This window comes from Protobothrops mucrosquamatus, unplaced genomic scaffold (assembly GCF_001527695.2).
Source record: "Protobothrops mucrosquamatus isolate PMUCROS unplaced genomic scaffold, P.Mucros_1.0 scaffold882, whole genome shotgun sequence".
Taxonomy (NCBI): domain Eukaryota; kingdom Metazoa; phylum Chordata; class Lepidosauria; order Squamata; family Viperidae; genus Protobothrops; species Protobothrops mucrosquamatus.
Window position 1 is genome coordinate 4755 of NW_015387136.1, and position 23709 is coordinate 28463.

The 23709-nt window shown below is 44.9% G+C and overlaps 1 protein-coding gene across 1 annotated transcript in view; it reads left to right on the forward strand.

The window, feature by feature from the left end:
- Positions 1 to 23709, forward strand: part of ARMC9 (armadillo repeat containing 9) — a gene marked incomplete at its 5' end in the record, with an annotated part of 104608 nt that overhangs the window by 4748 nt on the left and 76151 nt on the right. The window contains 5 exons of the mRNA XM_029284744.1: positions 5825 to 5980; positions 8348 to 8440; positions 9474 to 9498; positions 11678 to 11835; positions 14098 to 14196. Of these exons, the coding sequence (XP_029140577.1) occupies positions 5825 to 5980; positions 8348 to 8440; positions 9474 to 9498; positions 11678 to 11835; positions 14098 to 14196 (531 nt within the window). The remainder of the gene's footprint in view (positions 1 to 5824; positions 5981 to 8347; positions 8441 to 9473; positions 9499 to 11677; positions 11836 to 14097; positions 14197 to 23709) is intronic.

Below are 23709 nucleotides of genomic sequence, written 5' to 3' on the forward strand. Positions count from 1 at the left end.
ACAGCCCCCTTGAGCGCACAATCCTCTGGTGTGTCTCTTTGAAAGTAGGAAATTAGAAAGGTCTGTTTCTGTTTAGCAGCATGTCGTTTTTCACAATTAATGTCCAACCCTAATGTGTTCAAACCCAGGGCTTGCCTGCAAACTCGAGATTCCAAGCTACCGTTTTGATTTTAATGCTGCCTGCTGGTATGTGGGATGCACTATGTCTTGATCTGGCTGTGGTTTGATGCATTGGGGTATTAATTAAAAAAAACAAGGTAGTTTGCCGTCAAGAGGGGAAATGTTGAAGTTTGTTTTCCTCTTGTATTGGGGTTGGGGTGGAGCGGGGAGGAGGGGAATGAGAAAAACCTAATCTTCATGGATGCTTGTTCCTAATTCTCCAGATCAGCCTTCCAAATAGAATGGAATGGAATAGAATAGGATAGGATAGAACATGAATAAGAATAGAACAGAACATGAATGTTATGTAATGTAATGAGAATAGAATAGAATATAGAAATATAGAATAGAATAGAATAATGAATAGAATAGAATATAGAAATATGGAATAGAATATAGAAATATAGAATAGAACAGAATATAGAATTGAATAGAATAGAATAGAATAAATATAGAAGAAGAATAGAATAGAATAGAATAGAATAGAATAGAATAGAAGAGAAGAGAAGAGAATATAGCATAGAATAGAATAAAATAGAAGAGAATATAGAATAGAATAGAATAGAATAGAATAGAATAGAATAGAATAGAATAGAATAGAATAAGAGAATATAGAATAGAATAAAATAGAATGGAATAGAATAGGAATATAGAATAGAATAGAATAAGAGAATAGAGTATAGAATAGAATAGAAGAAGAGAATATAGAATAGAACAGAATAGAATAGAATATAGACTAGACTAGACTAGACTAGAATATAGAATAGAATAGAATAGAATAGAATAGAATAGAATAGAATAGAATAGGAGTAGAGTAGAATTATGGAATGGAATGGAATAGAATAGAACAGAACATGAATGTAATATAATAGAATAGAATAGAATATAGAAATATAGAATAGAATAGAATAATGAATAGAATGGAATAGAATAGAATATAGAAATATAGAATAGAATAGAATAGCCACAGAAACATTGGGCTCAGTGACGGGCGTAAGTCGAGAACTGCCTGTAACTTGTTTTGTCTTTGTGCAAAAGCCAGGCAGGCTTTTGAATACTTTCCTACGTGATATGTTGTTGCCTGTGGGATGTTCAGTCGGCGGAGGAATTGGATCGGCCTCAAACTGGTTGGCAATCTCTTTCTCGCCACTGGTGCTGGGTCGTGGGAAGGTGTGGTTTTTCTCACCCGGATCAAGATTATCTTGAAGGGGTAGAAACAAAAGCTTGATAAATGATATTTGCAAGGCTGGCACGCTGCCCACGTCCAGAGATGTGGCAGGCTGGCTTAGTAATCAGATACCCGGATCGCTCAGTTGGCTGCGCAAAAAAGTGTTTTCCTGGTGCCAGGTACTCACCTGGAGGCTGCCCGCGTGACGGAAGAGGTGAGAATTGATGTTATCTCAAAAAAACAGATAAGTCTTGCTAAGTGGCTTCTCTCTCTTCCTGGCTTTTGAATCCCTGCTCAATTAAAAGTGCCGGGCAAACGTTGAAGTGGGCTTGGGCGGTTGCCTTTGCCCAACATCACAAGTATTTAGAGCGAGTCTCGCAACAGCCATCGTTGTTTTGGATGGAAACTAACCAAAGAGAGAAGCAACCTAGAACGAAGGAGAAACTTCCTGACAGTGAGAACAATTAACCAGTGGCACCACCTGCCTCCAGAAGCGGTGAATGCTCCAACACTGGAGGTTTTTAAGAAGAGACTGGACAGCCATTTGTCGGAAATGGTATAGGGTTTCCTGCCTGAGCAGGGGGTTGGATTAGATGACTTCCGTGGTCCCTTCCAACTTCTTCTTCTTCTTCTTCTTCTTCTTCTTCTTCTTCTTCTTCTTCTTCTTCTTCTTCTTCTTCTTCTTCTTCTTCTTCTTCTTCTTCTTCTTCTTCTTCTTCTTCTTCTTCTTCTTCTTCTTCTTCTTCTTCTTCTTCTTATTATTATTATTATTATTATTATTATTATTATTATTATTATTATTATTATTATTATTAAGAAGCAAGGCAGCACCACAGCCTAAACCAGGGGTAGGCAACCTTGGCTCTTTTATGACTCGTGGACTTCAACTCCCAGAATTCCTCAGCCAGCATGGGGGAACTATGGCCCCTTCATGACTCGTGGACTTCAACTCCCAGAATTCCTGAGCCAGCAAGGGGGAACTATGGCCCCTTCATGACTCGCGGACTTCAACTCGCAGAATTCCTGAGCCAGCATGGAGGAACTATGGCCCCTTCATGACTCGTGGACTTCAGTTCCCAGAATTCCTGAGCCAGCATGGCTCAGCTTGGAAACCTCTCCCTTTCCCCTCAGCATGGCTGGCTCAGGAATTCTGGGAGTTGAAGTCCACGAGTCATAAAAGCCAAGGTTGCCTACCCCTGGTATAGGGTTTCCTGCCTGAGCAAGGGGTTGGATTAGCTGACCTCCAAGGTCCCTTCCAACTCTATTATTATAGTTATTCATTAGACGTGAACCTCAGTCAACTGAACATTCAAATTTGCTGGCGCTGATGGTTGACATGGGTTGCTACCAGCATCCTGGGTGTCAGCCAGGCACCTCCTTAAAATGTTAGATGTTTCGAGTAGCGCAGTTTTTTTTGTAGCTTTGCTAGAGTTATTGCAGGAAGCTGCAGTTTCTTGATGCATTTTGCAAAGTTTTGGGACATAGTTCCCAGTACCCCGATGACAATGGGTATCACTGTTACACGTTTCATCCATAATCGTGCAGTTTCGATGGCCAGGTCGTGATATTTCATCATTTTTTCCAGTTCTTTTTCTTCGACTCTAGCATCTCCCGGTACAGCGATGTTAATCAGCTGTACGCTTCGGTTCTCCCCAACTGCGATATCCGGCGTGTTGTGTTCCAAATGGCGATCTGTCTGTATTCGGAAGTCCCACCAGATCTTCACCCTCTCATTCTCGACAACTTTTCCCACCCTATGTTCCCACGGCTTTTCGGACACAGGCAAGTCGTATTTTTTACACAATGCCCAGTGGATCAATTTAGCAACTCGGTCATGTCTAGCTTTGTAGTCAGTTTGCGCGATTTTCCTGCACTCACAGATTAGGTGTGAAACAGTTTCAACTTTGTCACTGCAAAGTCGTCAATTTGGATTGTATCTTCGCTTTCATGGCATTAGTTTGTCGTGCTTGTTCTTGATCAGCCAGTATTAAGCCTTCCGTTTCTTTCTTGATGGTTCCCGTCTTAAGCCATGCCCGTGTCAAGTTGTTATCACATTTTCCTTCAATGTTTTTCAAATGTGTCCATGCAGAGCTTCGGTTTTCCATCTCTTTAATCTGTCATCCAGCCGTTTTCCCTTATATATTCTGCCTTTGTTTCTGTTATTTTTATAGTGCTCTCTGTTTTCACAGCCTGCAGCAGTTTTTCTGCACTTTGATTCACATAGTCATTCAAACTTCCTTTTTCTTCTTCTACAGTTTGGTGGATTTGCAACAGCCCTCTGCCCCCTATTTTTCTTGGCAGGTACCACCTGTCGGTGTCACTTCGTGGATGTAGAGCGTGGTGCATATTCAAAAGTTTACGCGTTTTCAGGTCTAGGTTTTCCAGTTCAGCCAAAGTCCAGTTGATAATTCCAGCTGGGTAGCGTATCACTGGGGCTGCCCATGTATTGATGGCTTTAATTATGTTTCCGGCATTCAGCTTTGATTTTAAAATTTTGCGGACTCTCCTGATGTATTCCTTTTGCGTTGACTCTTTGACTGTTCCATTCAAGATGTTATCTGCTTCCAATATGCCTAGGTATTTGTATCCATCATCCTTTGCTAGTGCTTTCACAATTCTTCTATTTTCCAGTTCTATTCCTTCTATTTTTGCCATTTTTCCTTGTTGCATGGATAGTATTATTATGGATCATCACACAGTCAGCCAGATGTTCAGACTGGATTTGGCATTTTTGTCTACCTGTCGAGTTCTTCCCAAGGACCTGGGATAGGCAGATGTGGATGTTTGATGGTATTACAGATCTCGTCGCAGGATGGAAGCCGTTCCTAGTAAGGCCGCCTTTTGCAATTGACTGATGGCGAATTTGTCAATGCTGATGGTGTCCAAGTGGTGCTCCAGTTGTTTTGGGATTGCACCCAAGGCGCCTATGACTATTGGTGCTACCCTTGCTTGCTTGTGCCACAGTCTTTCTATTTCTATTTGTAGGTCTTTGTATTTTGTGAGCTTCTCCAGTTCTTTCTCATCTATTCTGCTGACTCCAGGCACTGCCACGTCCACTAGCCAGACTGTTTTGTCTTTCTTATCGATAATTGTTAAGTCCGGGGTGTTATGTTGCAGGTGCTTGCCTGTTTGAATTCTGAAGTTCCAGAGCAGTTTAATTTTATCATTTTCTATGACTTTCTCTATTTTATGATCCCACCAGATTTTGCTTACAGGCAAATGATATTTCTTGCAGATCTTCCAATGCACCATTGTTGCTATTTTGTCATGCCGTTGCTTGTAGTCAGTCTGTGCGATCGTCTTGCAGCAGCTTACCAGGTGGTCCACTGTTTCTTCAGCTTTTTTGTTGTTGTTGTTGTTGTTGTTGTTATCATCATCATCATCATCATCATCATCATGATCATCATCATCATCATCATCATCATCATCATCATCATTATTATTATTATTATTATTATTATTATTATCCAAGTGGCCATAATGTCGGACGTTCTGGGAAGCCGTCTTGTGAACCAATAAGGCCGGGTCTTATATTAATTTTTTCTCCAAAATGCACTAGATCTTATTTTCCGATTAAGTCTTATTTTTGAGGAAATACAGTATTTAAATGTGTCTGTCTGGCTGACGATTAAACTGGGGCTTATTTTTGGGGCGGGGCTTATATTACGAGCATCTTGAAAAATCAGGCTAGGGCTAATTTTCCGGTTGGGTCTTATTTTTGGCAAAACGTGGTAGTATAAGTCCTAAGCGTAAATTAAACCTGGTTCAAAGCAGTCCTGGGTTTTCCGAGCTTTGATTCCGGGCCCAGGTGTGTTTCTGTGGCTCCTGGGTAGCCGAGATAAGATTTAAGCAAGGAACTTGGTCACTTGTGGCCAAGCCGTCACCGTTCCTTCTTGGATGGTGGTCCAGTACTGTCATGGCTTGAAAATGTTTGAAATAACTCGGGATTCCAATTTGGGCCCTGGCATTGCTTCCCAGAGCTTTTTTTTCCGAGAGAAATGGAGGGTGGATATCAGAGGTTGAGTTTTTGGCTTAATGTCCTGGTTCCGACAGATGAAACTCTTCAAAAAACTTCGAGGCATTGTTTACCTTAAAGAATATTTATTTTGAGAATCATAATATCGGCACTAACACAATCGAAGCCGAAAACTGGATTCCCCTCCCCTGAGCACATAGTATCAAAGCACAATTCCCTCCTCCAATTAACTGTCATAAATCACATTCTCCAATTAGTTTGAAACCCAGGCTTTCCTTCCAGTTCTCCACCCCGCCAATTCTTATCATCTCTCATTTCAATAACCTTGGTTCTCATGCTAGGTCCAGTATTGTTATATCTAGCAAGCTAAACCCTCCAGCACCAGAGTTCAAAGGCCTCCATTCTTTGGCGCTCGGCCTTTCTTATGGTCCCACTTTCACAGCCATACATTGCAACTGCTCTTGGGCATCCGCTATTCTGCACAAACCCTAATGCCGATCCATGTTTCTTTCTTTCCTTAGGATAAAGCAGCTTTGGATGAAAGGATCGCGTGTTTTAAAACCTACCTGGAGACTAAAGGGGCAGCTTTGAGCCAGACAACCGAATTCCTCCCTTTCTACGCCCTGCCGTTTGTTCCCAACCCGATGATCCACCCGTCCTTCAAAGAACTTTTCCAGGTATGTCCTTAATTGGATCAGGAATGGCGGCTGCACTCCTCCTTGGTCAAGACTGACGGGTGCAGCATAACGCTTAGCCTAAGCAAGGTTGGGAACTCGGAGTCAGAGGGAATTCAGAGTGTGGTAGTGGTTAAGGAGATGGCTGCTCTGTCCCAGTCTACGTGAGTCCTTGTTTTGCTCACAAGGAAAAACCCCTCTTCCAAGAAACAGGCAGGAACCGCAAGAAAAAACCAATCCTTTTGTTCTCACAGACCTGAGTCCATGTCCAAGGCAAACAAACACAGTTCACAGAAACTTGATTCCTTAACACAAACGGTTGCCTTCCACAACCAGCACCTCCCACACCTTTCCTTTTATAATTCAGCCCAGGCATGGCTTCCTAATGCCTTCTCCTTTGCCTTTGGAGCTGCCCCATTGCATTCCTCTGTCCTACTCGCTTCCCTTGCCTGCGCATTTGTGCATCCAGGATTTGTCCCAGCTGTTCTTCATCACTGTCCAACCTAGGCTCCTAGCACAGCTGTGTCTCAGCCTGAGCACGAGTAGAGGGGCCCGGCTCCTCGTCCGACTGTAAGTATTGGAGCTCCTCAGAGCTTTCTCTGACTCTCATGTCACTCCAGGCCCCTCCTCCTCCTCCTCTGAGTCCTCAGACTCAGCTGCCGGGTCCACTGACTGGCGAGGAATCACAACAATGGCCTAGAAATCTGGAGGTGTTGAGTTCTAGTTCCACCATCGGCATGAAAGCCAGTTGGGTGACTTTGGGCCAATCACCAGGAGACGGTGAGTTCTAATCCTGCTTTAAGCCCTAAAGCTTATTGGCTACTATCAGGTGAAGGAAAGCTACCTGAGATCAACCTAAGCAAGTTGTGCTTCCTTTTTCTGGTGATTTGGCTATAACTTTTCATAGAATACGGTACAGATACTTGAACAGACTTGGTTGCATTACATTCTTGATTAAATTATCTTTCCATTGATATATAATTTTATGGTACTGCTCCCCCGCCACAAAAAGTGGTGTTATCCAACCTCAAATATACACTTTTCCCAAAAGGTTTCCACAATTTTGGCCCACTACTGTAGAATCAACATTAAACATTGAACGTGCATCATTTGCCCTGATTGAACGTTGGAAAATAGATCTCAAATAAATCTAATAGATCCCCCCTCTTGTACAATTGGGTCTACAAATAATTAGGCACCTTCTCGTCTACACTTTACCATATCAGCAGTCCTCGACTTAGAAAAGTTCGTTTACTGACTGTTCAAAGTTACAACAGTGCCGAAAAAAGTGACGTAGGACCATTTTTCACGCTTCGGACCGTTGCAGCCTCCTCGTGATCATGTGATCAGCATTGACTCTCGGCAGCTGACTCGTATTTATGACGGTCGCAGCATCCCCCGGGGTCACATGCCCCCCTTTGGCAACCTTCTGACAAGCAAAGTCTACGAGGGAAGCCAGATTCGCTTAACGACCGTGTGACTAATTTAAGAACTGCAGTGATTCACTCAACACAAAAGGCAGTGAGAAATGTCGTAAAACGGCAAAACTCATTTAGCAAATTTCTCACTTGGGCCAAGACACAGAACTGCCTGTACTTGAAATATTACTGTTTTGCATTACAGTTACTTAAAAGATGTCTCAAAATATGGAAATCTAATATCAGTTATTCGGGTCGACCCAGCGTCTGTGTCAACGCTGCTAACATCAGATGTTCTTGCATTGACAACAGATGGAAATGGAGCCATCTTTTTCCCTTTGGCTTTTAGAATTAGATGATGCTGGGAGGGGTGTGTGTGAACGAGAGAGTCCAGCTAGACATAACAACACTAAACTTAGCGTGAGGATCAAGGTTATTGTAATTATTGTAACCAGAGCTGATAAGGAATTGGCGAGAGGAAGCCTGCATTTCAAGCTAATTGGGGAATGTGATTTATGACCGTTAATTGGAGGAGGGAATTGTGCTTGGATACTATGTGCTCAGGGGAGGGGAATTCAGTTTTTGGCTTCGATTATGCAGTGCCAATATTATGCTACTCGAATAAAAGATCCTTTTAAGGTAAACAATGCCTCGAAATTCTTTTGAAGAGTTTCATCTGTCGGAACCAGGACAGTCTGTTAATTGTTAAAGAAAAAACTCTTTCAAATAAACCCGCTAAAATCAGCTAATCTGCAAAGCCCTCTGTTAACCGTCCGTTCTTGTATTAAAACTCGCGGAAACGGCACTTAATGACTTCCAGTGTCTTACAAAATTGTCCTAAATTTGATCTCTAAACCCCGCCATTCGTTTCGCAATGAGTTTGCGGAGATGGCAAAACCAAGGAGCTTTACGTACAACAGTTCTCATCGGTGGGTGTGTTTGTTTTTTTCAGGATTCTTGGGAATCTGATCTAAAAACGAGGCTGGAAGAATTTCTGTCTGCCACGCTGAAGGCCAGCGACAGCCCGAGGCTTCTGACCTTATATGTATCCTTTACAAAACGCCTTAGGAGAAGGCAGTTGTATCGATGGGAAAGGAACTTTTTTCAGATTGCAAATTCAGTGGGGAATTACACTGTAGACAACTGGGATGTTATCCTACAATATAAACTGGAGAAAACATTTTCTCAGGCTGAGAATCATGCGAGCCTTTAGCAGCCTCTGGCGGCCTTGTTAAGTCTCGTCTTAGAAGCAGCACAAATACGCAGGTTAGCCGGTTGATAAAAATGTAGCAATTAAATTGGTTCACTCAGATCCCCTTTTTTTTAGAATAGAACAGAATAGAATAGAATAGAATAGAATAGAATAGAATAGAATAGAATAGAATAGAATAGAATAGAATAGAATAAGGAATGGAATGGAATGGAATGGAATAAATTAGAATAGGAATAGAATAGAATAGAAAATGAAAATAGAATAGAATAGAATAAGGAATGGAATGGAATAAATTAGAATAGGAATAGAATAGAATAGAATGACTAGAATAGAATAGAATAAGGAATGGAATGGAATAAATTAGAATAGAATAGAATAGAATAAGGAATAGAATAAGGAATAGAATAGAATAGCATAGGAATAGAATAGAAAATATGGAATAGAATAGAATAGAATAGAATAGAATAAGGAATAGAATAGAATAAGGAATAGAATAGAATAGAATAGAATAGGAATAGAATAGAAAATATGTAATAGAATAGAATAGAATAGAATAGAATAGAATAGAATAGAATAGAGCTGGAAGGGACCTTGGAGGTCTTCTAGTCCAGCCCCCTGTTCGAGCAGGAGAACCTATACTATTTCAGACCAGTGAATGTCCAGTCTCTTCTTAAAAACTTCCAGTGATGGAGCGCCCATGATTTCTGGTGGCAAGCTGTTCCATAAACAGGGATAGGATGCTGATAAGGATATGATGCTTAACAAACAGGGATAGGATGCTGATAGGGATAGGATGCTTAACAAACAGGGATAGGATGCTAACCAAAAGCCCATTTTCCTTAGCTCTCATCCTCTCGCGACGCAGAAAGAAAACACGCAATGCAGCCAAGGTAAATACGTAGATGAAGAAATTGGGATTTTTCAGCTCTCTGTAGTAGCTCTCAAGGTGGTACAATATTTACCTAGTCCTCGACTTACAACTATAATGAAGCCTGACCCTCATGATCGTAAGTCATGATGGCCGTAAAAGGGTCAGTAATGCAACAGACCTGATTTTACAACCTTTTTTGTGCACGCGCATGTGTGCGCAGTTGTTAAATGAACGCTGCGGCTGTTAAATAAACCAAAGATTAGGTGTGGTTGGGGTTATGCCCTAAAACAGAAATAAAGTCCTCGTCTTACGATAATTCATTTAGTGACCGTTCAAAGTCACTGAAAAAAATAACTTAACGGCTGTTGCTCACACATACGACCGTTGAAGAATCCTAATGGGGACGTGATCTGAATTCAGATGCTTGGCAACCGACTCGTACTTACGACGGTCGCAGTGTCAAGTGATCCGCTTTCGCGACCTCCCAACAAACAAAAGTCCATGGGAGAGCCGGATTCACTTAACAACTTCACAACGGCAGTGATTCTCTTAACGACCATGGGAAGAAAAGTGGTAAAATTGGGCGAAAGCTCCCTTAACAACCGTCTCACTTAGCAACCTAAATTTTGGGCTCAATTGTGGTCGTATGTCGAGGACTACCTGTATTGTATCTCCCGATACACTGCGGGTTTTCTGTTTTGTTTTTTGTTTTTGCTGGCAAATATAGGTGGCCCTCCACTGACAGCCATCCGTTTAGTGACCGAAATTAACACAAAGACCATCTTTTTTGTCTTTTTTTCTTTTTCTTTTTTCTTTTATGTCTTCTTGGACCTTCATTTACTTTTGTATTATATATTCCAGCTTTGTTCTGAAGGAGATAAAAATATAGGAAATATATCAGTGACCGAAGTTAAAAAACGCACCCAAAAATGTGACTTAGGACTGCAAGATTTCCTGCGGTCACAGGATCCAAACTCAGATGGCTTGGCAACCGATTCGAATTTACGACGGTTGCGGTGTCCCCTGGGGTCACGCGATCCCCTTTTGCGACCTTCTGACCAGCAAAGTCAATGGGGGAGGAAGCCCGATTCGCTTAACGACCGTGTTACCGACTTAGCAACTGTGGCGAGAAAGTTCGTAAAACGGGGCAAAACTCCCTTCAAAAGTGTCTTGCTTAGCCACAGAAGTTTTGGCTGCCATTTTGGTTGTAAGTTGAGGTTGTAAGTTGGTTGTAAGGGATGCCACTAACCCTAGGCCAGGGGTAGGCAACCTCGGCTCTTTTATGACTGGTGGACTTCAACTCCCAGAATTCCTGAGCCAGCGTGGCTCAGCTTGGAAACCTCTCCCTTTCCCCTCAGCATGGCTGGCTCAGGAATTCTGGGAGTTGAAGTCCACGAATCATAAAGCGGCCTAAGGCAGGGGTAGGCAACGTTGGCTCTTTTATGACTCATGGACTTCAACTCCCAGAATTCCTGAGCCAGCCTGGCTCAGCTTGGAAACCTCTCCCTTTCCCCTCAGCATGGCTGGCTCAGGAATTCTGGGAATTGAAGTCCACAAGTCATGAAGGGAGCCATAGTTCCCTCATGCTGGCTCAGGAATTCTGGGAGTTGAAGTCCACGAATCATAAAGCGGCCTAAGGTAGGGGTAGGTAACGTTGGCTCTTTTATGACTCGTGGACTTCAACTCCCAGAATTCCTGAGCCAGCCTGGCTCAGCTTGGAAACCTCTTGCTTTCCCCTCAGCATGACTGGCTGAGGAATTCTGGGAGTTGAAGTCCACGAGACATAAAAGAGCCAAGGTTGCCTACCCCTGCCCTAGGCAGTGCTACAAAATTAAATAATCCCCATTTTAGATCATCAGCCTCCCTCTTCAGATTCCAGCAAGAATTTCCGTTGTTTTAGTTTTGATCTAACTCGGCTCTTCCAACTTGGCCCCTTGAAGACTTGTGGACTTCAACTCCCAGAATTCCTCAGCCAGCCCTCAGGGCTGGCTGAGGAATTCTGGGAGTTGAAGTCCACAAGTCTTCAAGGGGCCAAGTTGGAAGAGCCCTGATCTAACTTAACATGGAGAAAAAAAGAGAGAACAAAACAAGAGTTTGGGGAACAAGCTGGGAACTCTTAGGCAAGCCTCCGTTCTTACTACATCACTACAACGCTCTTTTTTTTTTTCTCTCACTTCGTCCCTTCCGATCCTCGGCAGAAACGTTGCAGCAGCTCCACCAACAGCTGGTGGAGTCCGAACGGAAAACCATGACCTACCTCAAGCGGTTCAACAAAATCCAAGCCGATTATCACAACCTCATTGGTGTCACAGCTGAGCTGGTGGACTCGCTGGAGGCTACTGTGAACGGCAAGATGGTAAGGGCACCCCTGGAGCCGGTATCCGGGTCTGGGGGCTGTAGGGGTCAAAAAAGTCAAGAGGGTGGCTGTGACCGGGTGGTCGAGACCCCACTCCTTTTTTTGCACAGGTCACATGGGCAGTCAAGACCCCCACTCCTATTTATGATGGTTTCAAGGCTCCTGGGAGGGTCACGTAGTCCCCTTTTGCGACCAGTAGGGGGGCCGGGTTCACTTAACCGCCGTGCCCCTGACTTAACAAGTGGCGTGATTCACTTGTTGTGGCGAGAAAGGTCGTAAAACGGGGCAGAACTCACTGAAGAAAATGTCTCACTTAGCAACATCAATTTGGGGTTCAGTGGTGGTCATAAGTTGACTCCCTGAATTTCTGACGTCGCAAGCTGCCCAGAGTCGCTTGATAGCCAGATGGGGTAGCGTATAAATCTTAATAAAAATAAAAACAAACAAATAAGTCGGTGTAACCAAAACGCCGGTCCCTGTGGCCTTCTGCTCCCATCTTCCTTTTTTTTTTTTTTTTTGGGTAAAAGTTTTTTATTAGTTTTTTTTTTCATATGTTCAGTAATAATTTTTCAACCAACGTGCTGTCTGAGTTTACATTCGCTAATACATATTTAATTCCTAATCCTTTATTCCTTCCTCTAGCCATCGATAAAATAAGTCCCAAGTTTGATCATATTCCGTTTCTTCTTTTTCTTTCAGTCTGATAGTCAGTCTGTCCATCTCTGCGCATTCTATTTTTTTTATTATTATTATTATTTCTTCATCTGATGGTAGCCATCAATAAAATAAGTCCCAAGTTTGATAATATTCCGTTTCTTCTTTTTCTTTCAGTCTCATAGTCAGTCTGTCCATCTCTGTGCATTCTATTTTTTTATTATTATTATTATTATTTCTTCATCTGATGGTAGCCATCAATAAAATAAGTCCCAAGTTTGATAATATTCCGTTTCTTCTTTTTCTTTCAGTCTGATAGTCAGTCTGTCCGTCTCTGCGCATTCTATTTTTTTTAATTATTATTATTTCTTCATCTGATGGTATTCCTTCCTTTTTCCAGCATTGTGCAAAGATAATTCTTGCCGCTGTTGTGATGTGCAAAATCAAACATAAAGCTTTGTTTGTTAGTCTTTTCTGGCATTATACCTAATTAAAAATAAGTTCAGGTTTAAAATCTACACGTTCTCCCAACATCTTTTCTAGCCAGGCATGTATCTTTTTCCAATAACTCTTCACTTTGTCCCATCTTTTTTTATCAACCTGAAAATCTGGAGATCTCCTTTTTAAAAGCCTCGGATTCCCACATTTTTTTGGGGGGGAGAAATGAACTATTTTAGTTGTTACTCCCAGATCTCGCCCGACGGTGTCACTGTTGAGCTGAGTGTCAGCGTGACTCTAACCCAGTTCAGGGCGGTTTGAAAATCAAATGTGATGGCGTCAAATTGCATTTTATGGTGCTGGATTTCACTGATCGATAGAATCCTAAAAGCAGGAAAGAAACCCCACCCCCCCCCAAAAAAAGCTTGATCTTCCTTACCCTCAAATCAGAATAAAGCTGGAAGGGACCTTGGAGGTCTTATAGTCCAACCCTCTCCTCAAACATTTTGGACAAGTGACCGTCCAGTCTCTTCTTAAAAATTTCCAATGATGGAGTGCCCACAACATCTAGTGGCAAGCTGTTCCACTGGTTAATTGTTAGGAAGTTTCTCCTTAGTTCCAGGTTGCTTCTCTCCTTGATGAGTTTCCATCCGTTGCTTCTTCTCCTGCCTTCAGGCACTTTGGAGAACAGCTTGACTCCCTCTTCTTTGGGGCAGCCCCTGAGATATTGGAACTCTGCTATCCTGTCCCCCTTAATCCTTCTTTTCTCTAGACTAGCAAACCCAAGTCCTTAGACATGAAAGCCAACTGGGTGACTTTAGGCCAGTCACTAGGAGACCGTGAATTCTAGTCCTTCCTTAGGCATGAAAGCCAACTAGGTGACTTTAGGCCAGTCACTAGTTTTTCAGTGCCGTTGTAACCTGGAACGGTCACTAAACGAACGGTTGTAAGTCAAGGGCTACCTGGACTTCAAAGCACTTTGACCGGTGTGACTTGAGCAGTTCCAATTTTGCTGTTTTCCTCCCACATCGGTGAAAAACGTTGGGGGGGGTCGGTCTTCTTGACCACCCCCTCAAAACCTGTTTATCCTTCCAGTTGTTGTTGTGGTTGTTTTTAAAGGGAAACAAGGTTCTAACTTTCCTTATTGGGGTTTCGTTGCTTACTTCGCAGATCACCCCGGAAGACCTGCAGAGTGTCTGCCTGCGTCTCTTTAGCAATCAGATGAAGCAAAGCGTTGCGCATAGCATAGACTTCACCAGGCCCGGCACTGTAAGTAGAATTGTGGGGGGATTTTTGTGTATGTATGTGGGTGCTACCTGTGTTGTGTTTCTGAGTATTTTGGCCGCAGGCTCCTTCCCTCACGCAGAGATGAAGACTTTCAGTCATCCAGGCCAAGGTGTCTGAAGGTTGAACCCTGGCAACTGGACAATGCTAGGCTGTATTGACAGAGGGATAGACTCAAGATCATGGGAAGTGTTAATACCACTTTACAAGGCCTTGGTAAGGCCACACTTGGAATACGGCATCCAGTTTTGGTCACCACGCTGTAGAAAAGATATTGAGACTCTAGAAAGAGTGCAGAGAAGAGCAACAAAGATGATCAGGGGACTGGAGGCTAAAGCATATAAGGAACGGTGGCTGGAATTGGGGATATCTAGTTTAACGAAGAGAAGGACGAGGGGGGGACATGATAGCAGTATTCCAATATCTCAGGGGCTGCCCCTAAAGAAGAGGGAGTCAAGCTATTCTCCAAAGCGCCCGACGGCCGGACAAGAAGCAACGGTGAATGCTCCAACACTGGAAGTTTTTAAGAAGAGACTGGACAGCCATTTGTCTGAAATGGTATAGGGTTTCCTGCCTGAGTAGGGGGTAGGACTAGATGACTTCTAGGGTCCCTTCCAGCTTTATTATTATTATTATTATTATTATTATTATTATTATTATTATTATTATTATTATTATTATTATTATTATTATTATTATTATTAATGTGAGCCAGTTGCCAAGCATCTGAATTTCAATCAGGTGACCACGGGGGAATGCCGCAACAGTCGTAGGTGTGAAAAATGCTCTTAAGTTGTTTTTTTTCCAGGGCCGTTGCAACTTCGAACGGTCGCTAAACGAGCTGTTGTAAGTTGAGGACGACCTGCAATAGCATCAGAGCTAAACTTTTTACTTTTTACCTAATAGTGTAAACTCGCCGTTTCTATGAACAGCAAACCTATCTAATCGGTCAAACCCAAAATCAATGTTTCCTTTTTTTTTTCCCACCACAAGCACAAAGTCCAGAAGCGGTTTCCAAGGTGTTTTTTTTTCTCCCTCTTTAATCAAATCAATTTAGTCATCTCTGCTTACTCCATCGATTTTTGCAGCCATCCGCCCATTGTTCAACCTTTAAACCCACATGGGGATGTTTTTGATGGCTTCAGCCACCTTCAGCCCAGAACATTTCAAGGGTTCTCCTCCTCCGAAACTGCAGCCCTGTACAAAGTCCTAAAATGTTGGCTTTGCAGCTTTTATCTAGTTCCTTTCCGCCACATTATGCAGTTCTTTGTTCCTATTTTTTTTTAACACTCGGAGAACAAGATTGCAAAGGTGTGGCTTGGCCAAGGCCAGATATTTTAGACTGATGACTCACGTCTAGCTTGGGCTAGCTGGTGGAAAGAGTGATATCGGTGTAGATGCAAGAGGGGGCAGTGTCTTTGGTGGCTTTGAGCAGAGTTTAATGAGGAATTTGAATCCAATCTACCAGAAGTACAACAACTCAAGAAGTGTGGGAAACTATAAAAATATGATCATAAAAGCCCAGTCCAACATAATACCACTGAAAAAGAAAAACAAGAAATCCAAGAAGAAACCAGCATGGCTGCGCAAAGATCTCTATGATAAACTGAAAGAGGTTTTATCTTAGGTAATTTTGGGTAGAAGGGGCACCTGCCCACCTGCCCACCGTTATATACAACGGAAGAAATCCAGCCTTTGTTTTTGACAGTGATTGTCTTAAAAAAGGCTACTACCTTATACACTAAATTCTCGGTCTTCTTCCTAAGCAACTGAAGATTTGTCAAATGAAAAATATTCCGGGTATGAATTTAAGAGCAGAGGTGTGTTTTAGATAACATGAATGGTTTTTTTTTAAAGCAGATCAGGCTACAAGGGGTTTTTTTTCCCAACCTCTTTTTGATCTTTTCAAAACATTCTACTGGATGACGGAATGATTGGATTTGTGTCTGCTCGGTTTAAGGAGTAGAGCCAATTTAGTCTAGTGGTTAAAGTGCTGGTCTAGAAACCAGGAGATGGTGAATTCTAGTCCTTCCTTGGGCATGAAAGCCAACTGGGTGACTTTAGGCCAGTCACAAAGAGAGGGTGAATTCTAGTCCTTCCTTAGGCATGAAAGACAACTGGGTGACTTTAGGCCAGTCACTGGGAGACCATGAATTCTAGTCCTTCCTTAGGCATGAAAGCCAAATGGGTGACTTCAGGCCAGTAACTAGGAGACCGTGAATTCTAGTTCTTCCTTGGGCATGAAAGCCAACTGGGTGACTTTAGGCCAGTCACTAGGAGACCGTGAATTCTAGTCCTTCAGGCCAGTCACTAGGAGACCGTGAATTCTAGTTCTTCCTTGGGCATCAAAGTCAACTGGGTGACTTTAGGCCAGTCACTAGGAGACCGTGAATTCTAGTCCTTCCTTAGGCATGAAAGCCAACTGGGTGACTTTCCAAGTTTGAGAAACCCTTGAATCCCATCAGTTACCTTCACAGATCCTGCCCAAGCAGAGTGGCAATTTGAGTGAATTTGAGCAATTTTGTAACGTTGCTCAAAAGTTGTGAGAGCAACCTGTAGGAGACCTTGCCAAGCCTTGAAAACGAAACGAGCCACCTGGGCAGGAGTGTCTGGGGTACAGCTCACCAAAGCAGAAAGAATGTTAAATAAATAAATCAAATGCTTTGGCTTGCCAGTAGGCTCAAAGGGATTCGAGCAGGTTTACCTTTTTGATTTGGCAGCCCGGAAAGGGAGGCAGGCACCGCTACGTGTGCGTGTGCAAATAGGCCGCGAGCATGTGCGTCCAAAAATGAGCCCTGTGTGTGCGCGCACAAATAAGCCATGCATGAGCGCATGCGCACACGCAAATGGCCGTGCACGAGCACATGTGCACATGCAAATAGGGCTTGCGGGGGCACTAGCGCCGGCGGGATGCTCAGGGCGGCGCTAGCACCGGTGGGACACTCGGAGGCGGGGCAGTACTAACGCTTGCGGGATACTTGGGGCGGCGCTAGCACCTGTGGGATGCTCGGGGCGGGGTGGTGCTCACGCTGGGAGGAAGCTCGGGGCGGCACTAGCGCGAGTGTGGGGAGCCATCCCTTCACGCGGCCTGGTAGCCAAGCAGCCGCGGCCCAGTAATGGCCACATCCCACAGGTTGAGGACCCCTGAACTAGATAGCATCTACAGTGCTAGAATGGAGTGGGTTTTGCAAATGGGAGGAGGAGGAGGAGGAGGAGGAGGAGGAGGAGGAGGAGGACGACGACGACGACGACGACGACTGTGGGGTCCTTGGTGCTCTCTGAGTTTGGTAGTTTCCTTGCAGACATTTTACTACCCAGCTAGATAACATCTTCAGTGCTAGAACAGGGTGGGTTTTGCAAAGGGGAGGAGGAGGAGGAGGACCATGGGGTCCTTGGTGCTCTCTGAGCTTGGTTGTTCTCTTGCAGCCAGCATGCATTTACAATCTTTGCAGTGTCCCGGGGTCTTGGGATTGTCATTTGCAACCTTCCTAGGGGGTTTCTGACAAACGCAGTCAATGGGGGGGGGGCAGAGCCAGAGTTACTTAACAACCACGTGATTCACTTAACAACGCTAGTGACTTGCTTAACAACCGTGAAAGAAAGGTGGTAAAATGGGGCATAACTCGGTTAACTACCCCCGTGCTTAGCAGTGGGAATTTTGAGCTCAACTCAATTTTGAGTCCCGCAAGGGAGATAGGGAGGTATATAAATTTAATAAATAAATAAATAAACTGCGGTCGTTAAATCGAGGAGTACCTACACAGGTTGTCGTGCCCTTCAACCTTAGTTGCCAGGAAGAACATTGTGTCATTAACGTGAGAAAACAGAGGATGTCTTTGAACAGCTGACTTGCAGCTTCCGACTGATCAGAGTCTAGACCAGGGGTAGGCCACCTTGGCTCTTTTATGACTGGCGGACTTCAACTCCCAGAATTCCTGAGCCAGCATGGGGGAACTATGGCCCCTTCATGACTGGCGGACTTCAACTCCCAAAATTCCTCAGCCAGCATGGGTGCTAACTATGGCCCCTTTATGACTGGCGGACTTCAACTCCCAGAATTCCTGAGCCAGCATGGGGGAACTATGGCCCCTTCATGACTGGCGGACTTCAACTCCCAAAATTCCTCAGCCAGCATGGGTGCTAACTATGGCCCCTTTATGACTGGTGGACTTCAACTCCCAGAATTCCTGAGCCAGGCACGCTGAGGGGAAAGGGAGAGGTTTCCAAGCAGAGCCACGCTGGCTGAGGAATTCTGGGAGTTGAAGTCCACGAGTCATAAAAGAGCCAAGGTTGCCTACCCCTGGTCTAGAACAACTTGCTATCTACTCTAGTCTAGCCAGAAACCGTGAGAAGCAAACTCTTAGTTCTCACCTTATCTCAATTTGAGGTAAGCAATGTCTTGTTTAATTGTTGGTCAAAGTTCAGCTGACATACACCGTAGTGATATTGGGTGTGGTGTCCTGTATGCTCATAGCCGGGTTCTCCTGGCTGATGTTCCACCGGGCAGATGTTCTTAGGTAGAACACTGTACTGGCAACGCTCCTTTCTTCCAAACAGATGTTGAGACTCTAGAATAGGGGTAGGCAACCTTGGCTCTTTTATAACTCGTGGACTTCAACTCCCAGAATTCCTGAGCCAGCATGGGGGAACCCTGGCCCCCTCATGACTTGTGGACTTCAACTCCCAGAATTCCTCAGCCAGCATGGGGGAAATATGGCCCCTTCATGACTTGCGGATTTCAATTCCCAGAATTCCTCAGCCAGCATGGGGGAACTATCGCCCCCTCATGACTCGTGGACTTCAACTCCCAGAATCCCTGAGCCAGCATGGCTCAGCTTGGAAATCTCTCCCTTTCCCCTCAGCATGGCTGGCTGAGGAATTCTGGGAGTTGAAGTCCACGAGTCATACAAGAGCCAAGGTTGACTACCCCTGAGCTAAAGGAACTAGGTCAGGGGTCTTCAAACTTGGCCCTTTTATGACTCGTGGACTTCAACTCCCAGAATTCCTCAGCCAGGCATGCCTGGCTGAGGAATTCTGGGAGTTGAAGTCCGCGAGTCATGAAGGGGCCATAGTTCTCCCATGCTGACTGAGGAATTCTGGGAGTTGAAGTCCGCAAGTCATAAAAGGGCCAAGTTTGAAGACCCCTGAACTAGGTATATTGAGCCTAACGACGAGAAGGCTNGCGGGTCTGGCCTAGGGAATTTTAGCGGGGTTTTTTAGGGGATTTTTAAGGATAATTTTAATGATCGGCCTGTTTAAATATTTCTTTTTAATTCGGCTTTTAATTATTGTATTTGTATTGTAGTTTTTATGAGGCTGTTAGCCGCCCTGAGTCCCATGAGGAGAAGGGCGGGGTATAAATTAAATTAATAAATAATAAAATAAATAAATAAAATCAAATGCTTTTGCTTGCCAGTAGGCTCAAAGGGATTCGAGCAGGTTTACCTTTTTGATTTGGCAGCCCGGAAAGGGAGGCAGGCACCGCTACGTGTGCGTGTGCAAATAGGCCGCGAGCGTGTGCGTCCAAAAATGAGCCCTGTGCGTGCGCGCACAAATGGGCCATGCATGAGCGCTTGCGGTCACGCAAATGGCTGTGCACGAGCGCATGTGCACATGCAAATAGGGCTTGCAGGGGCACTAGCGCCGGCGGGATGCTCAGGGCGGCGCTAGCGCCGGTGGGATGCTCGGAGGCGGGGCAGTGCTAACGCTGGCGGGATACTTGGGGTGGCGTTAGCACCTGTGGGATGCTCGGGGCGGGGTGGTGCTCACGCTGGGAGGAAGCTCGGGGCGGCACTAGCGCGAGTGTGGGGGCCATCCCTTCACGTGGCCCGGTAGCCAAGCAGCCACGGCCCAGTAATGGCCACATCCCACAGGTTGAGGACCCCTGAACTAGATAACATCTACAGTGCTAGAATGAAGTGGGTTTTGCAAATGGGAGGAGGAGGAGGAGGAGGAGGAGGACGACGACGACGACGACGACGACTGTGGGGTCCTTGGTGCTCTCTGAGTTTGGTAGTTTCCTTGCAGACATTTTACTACCCAGCTAGATAACATCTTCAGTGCTAGAACAGGGTGGGTTTTGCAAAGGGGAGGAGGAGGAGGAGGACCATGGGGTCCTTGGTGCTCTCTGAGCTTGGTTGTTCTCTTGCAGCCAGCATGCATTTACAATCTTTGCAGTGTCCCGGGGTCTTGGGATTGTCATTTGCAACCTTCCTAGGGGGTTTCTGACAAACGCAGTCAATGGGGGGGGGCAGAGCCAGAGTTACTTAACAACCACATGATTCACTTAACAACGCTAGTGATTTGCTTAACAACCGTGGAAGAAAGGTGGTAAAATGGGGCATAACTCGGTTAACTACCCCCGTGCTTAGCAGTGGGAATTTTGAGCTCAACTCAATTTTGAATCCCGCAAGGGAGATAGGGAGGTATATAAATTTAATAAATAAATAAATAAACTGCGGTCGTTAAATCGAGGAGTACCTACACAGGTTGTCGTGCCCTTCAACCTTAGTTGCCAGGAAGAACATTGTGTCATTAACGTGAGAAAACAGAGGATGTCTTTGAACAGCTGACTTGCAGCTTCCGACTGATCAGAGTCTAGCCCAGGGGTAGGCCACCTTGGCTCTTTTATGACTGGCGGACTTCAACTCCCAGAATTCCTGAGCCAGCATGGGGGAACTATGGCCCCTTCATGACTGGCGGACTTCAACTCCCAAAATTCCTCAGCCAGCATGGGTGCTAACTATGGCCCCTTTATGACTGGTGGACTCCAACTCCCAGAATTCCTGAGCCAGCATGGCTCAGCTTGGAAACCTCTCCCTTTCCCCTCAGCTTGGCTGGCTCAGGAATTCTGGGAGTTGAAGTCCACGAGTCATAAAGCGGCCTAGGCCTAGGGCAGGGGTGGGCAACCTTGGCTCTTTTATGACTGGTGGACTTCAACTCCCAGAATTCCTGAGCCAGCCACGCTGAGGGGAAAGGGAGAGGTTTCCAAGCAGAGCCACGCTGGCTGAGGAATTCTGGGAGTTGAAGTCCACCAGTCATAAAAGAGCCAAGGTTGCCTACCCCTGGTCTAGAACAACTTGCTATCTACTCTAGTCTAGCCAGAAACCGTGAGAAGCAAACTCTTAGTTCTCACCTTATCTCAATTTGAGGTAAGCAATGTCTTGTTTAATTGTTGGTCAAAGTTCAGCTGACATACCCCGTAGTGATATTGGGTGTGGTGTCCTGTATGCTCATAGCCGGGTTCTCCTGGCTGATGTTCCACCGGACAGATGTTCTTAGGTAGAACACTGTACTGGCAACGCTCCTTTCTTCCAAACAGATGTTGAGACTCTAGAATAGGGGTAGGCAACCTTGGCTCTTTTATAACTCGTGGACTTCAACTCCCAGAATTCCTGAGCCAGCATGGGGGAACTATGGCCCCCTCATGACTTGTGGACTTCAACTCCCAGAATTCCTCAGCCAGCATGGGGGAAATATGGCCCCTTCATGACTTGCGGATTTCAATTCCCAGAATTCCTCAGCCAGCATGGGGGAACTATCGCCCCCTCATGACTCGTGGACTTCAACTCCCAGAATCCCTGAGCCAGCATGGCTCAGCTTGGAAATCTCTCCCTTTCCCCTCAGCATGGCTGGCTGAGGAATTCTGGGAGTTGAAGTCCACGAGTCATACAAGAGCCAAGGTTGACTACCCCTGAGCTAAAGGAACTAGGTCAGGGGTCTTCAAACTTGGCCCTTTTATGACTTGTGGACTTCAACTCCCAGAATTCCTCAGCCAGGCATGCCTGGCTGAGGAATTCTGGGAGTTGAAGTCCGCGAGTCATGAAGGGGCCATAGTTCTCCCATGCTGACTGAGGAATTCTGGGAGTTGAAGTCCGCAAGTCATAAAAGGGCCAAGTTTGAAGACCCCTGAACTAGGTATATTGAGCCTAACGACGAGAAGGCTNTCCTGGAAGTTGTGGATGCTCCTATCTTTGGAGGCCTTCAAAAGAAGATTAGACAACCATTTGTCCAGGATGATATAAGGACTCCAGGGGGTTGGACTAGAAGACCTCCAAGGTCCCTTCCAGCTTCATGATTATAGGAACCCCACTGGCACTGGTTAGCTAATTAATCAAAGCAAAAAAACCCACTCTGAGTGGATCTTCTGAGCTCCAAAGCACAAACTATTTCCCAAGGGTGTGCGTGTGTCCCCGGTCCCCAGCGTGAGGATGCTGAACCATCTTGAAAAGTCCACGGCCAACACATTTGTTGTGTTTGCCCGAGCAGAATCCCCGTTTCTCCTCGCTTTCAAAGGTCGGCTTTGATTCAGCTTGTTTTGTTTTCACAACTGAAAGAAAGCCATATAAATATGTGCATTGATCTCCCGGCGCTTTTTTTGTTTTTTGTTTTGTTTTTTTAAGGGTAGATTTCTGGTAAAGAGCTCTTGACTCTAAATCCATCACTTTGAGCTGTCATCCTCTCTTGCCTTCAGTTCAATAGCGATGCACACAATGCACACAACGTTTTCGCGGTGGGCTGCCAATCCCTAATTGAAGCTCAAATAGCAAATTTCTTCATTCTTTCCTGTTGGTGGCTCCTGGTATGGGGGGTGGCACAGCTTTTTTTTGTTGTTGTTGATTTGTGTAACAGCCTGCCCCCTTTTATCACTGAGCGGCCTACGTCAGAATATTGGCTTTTTAAAAGCCAAAGGATTCTCTAGAATCTCTGCCTTCTCCTCTGCGTGCCCTTCCCCTGTTGCCTTTGAGCATGGTGGAAAGCATTTGTTTTTCATCCACGCTTCCCTTTATCGTTAAAGAATAGCTTCATCCAACTGACTTTTCAATAATCTTTTTTCCCAGTAGGCAACAAAACTCATCAAATGTAGATGTGTGCACTGAGTGTACAATTACGGATGAACTTGTAGCAATAAACAAGAATCTTTGCAACTCAGGGTTGAACTGTGGGGTCCTTGGTGATCTCTGAGTTGGGTGGTCTTCTTGCAGACGTTTCATTGCCCAACTAGGTAACATCATCAGTGCTAGAAGGGAGGGGGACTTATGGAGAGGAGGAGAAGAGAAAGAAAGAAAAAGAAAGAGGAAGGAAGGAAGGAAGGAAGGAAGGAAGGAAGGAAGGAAGGAAGGAAGGAAGGAAGGAAGGAAGGATTGTGGGTCCTTGGTGTTCTCTGAGCTGGGTTGTTTTCTTGCAGACGTTTCATTGCCCAACTAGATAACATCATCAGTGCTGGAAGGGATGTGGTTTGTGGAGTGAGGAGGAGGAGGAGGAGGAGGAGGAGGAGGAGGAGGAGGAAAAGGGAAAGGACTGTGGGGTCCTTCATGCTCTCTCAGCTTGCTTGTTTTCTTGCAGACATTTCATTACCAAACTAGGTAACATCATCAGTGCTAGAAGGGAGAGGGGTTGGTGGGGGAGGAAGAGGAGGAGTACTGTGGGGTCCTTGGTGCTCTCTGAGCTGGGTTGTTTTCTTGCAGACGTTTCATGACCCAACTAGGCAACATCATC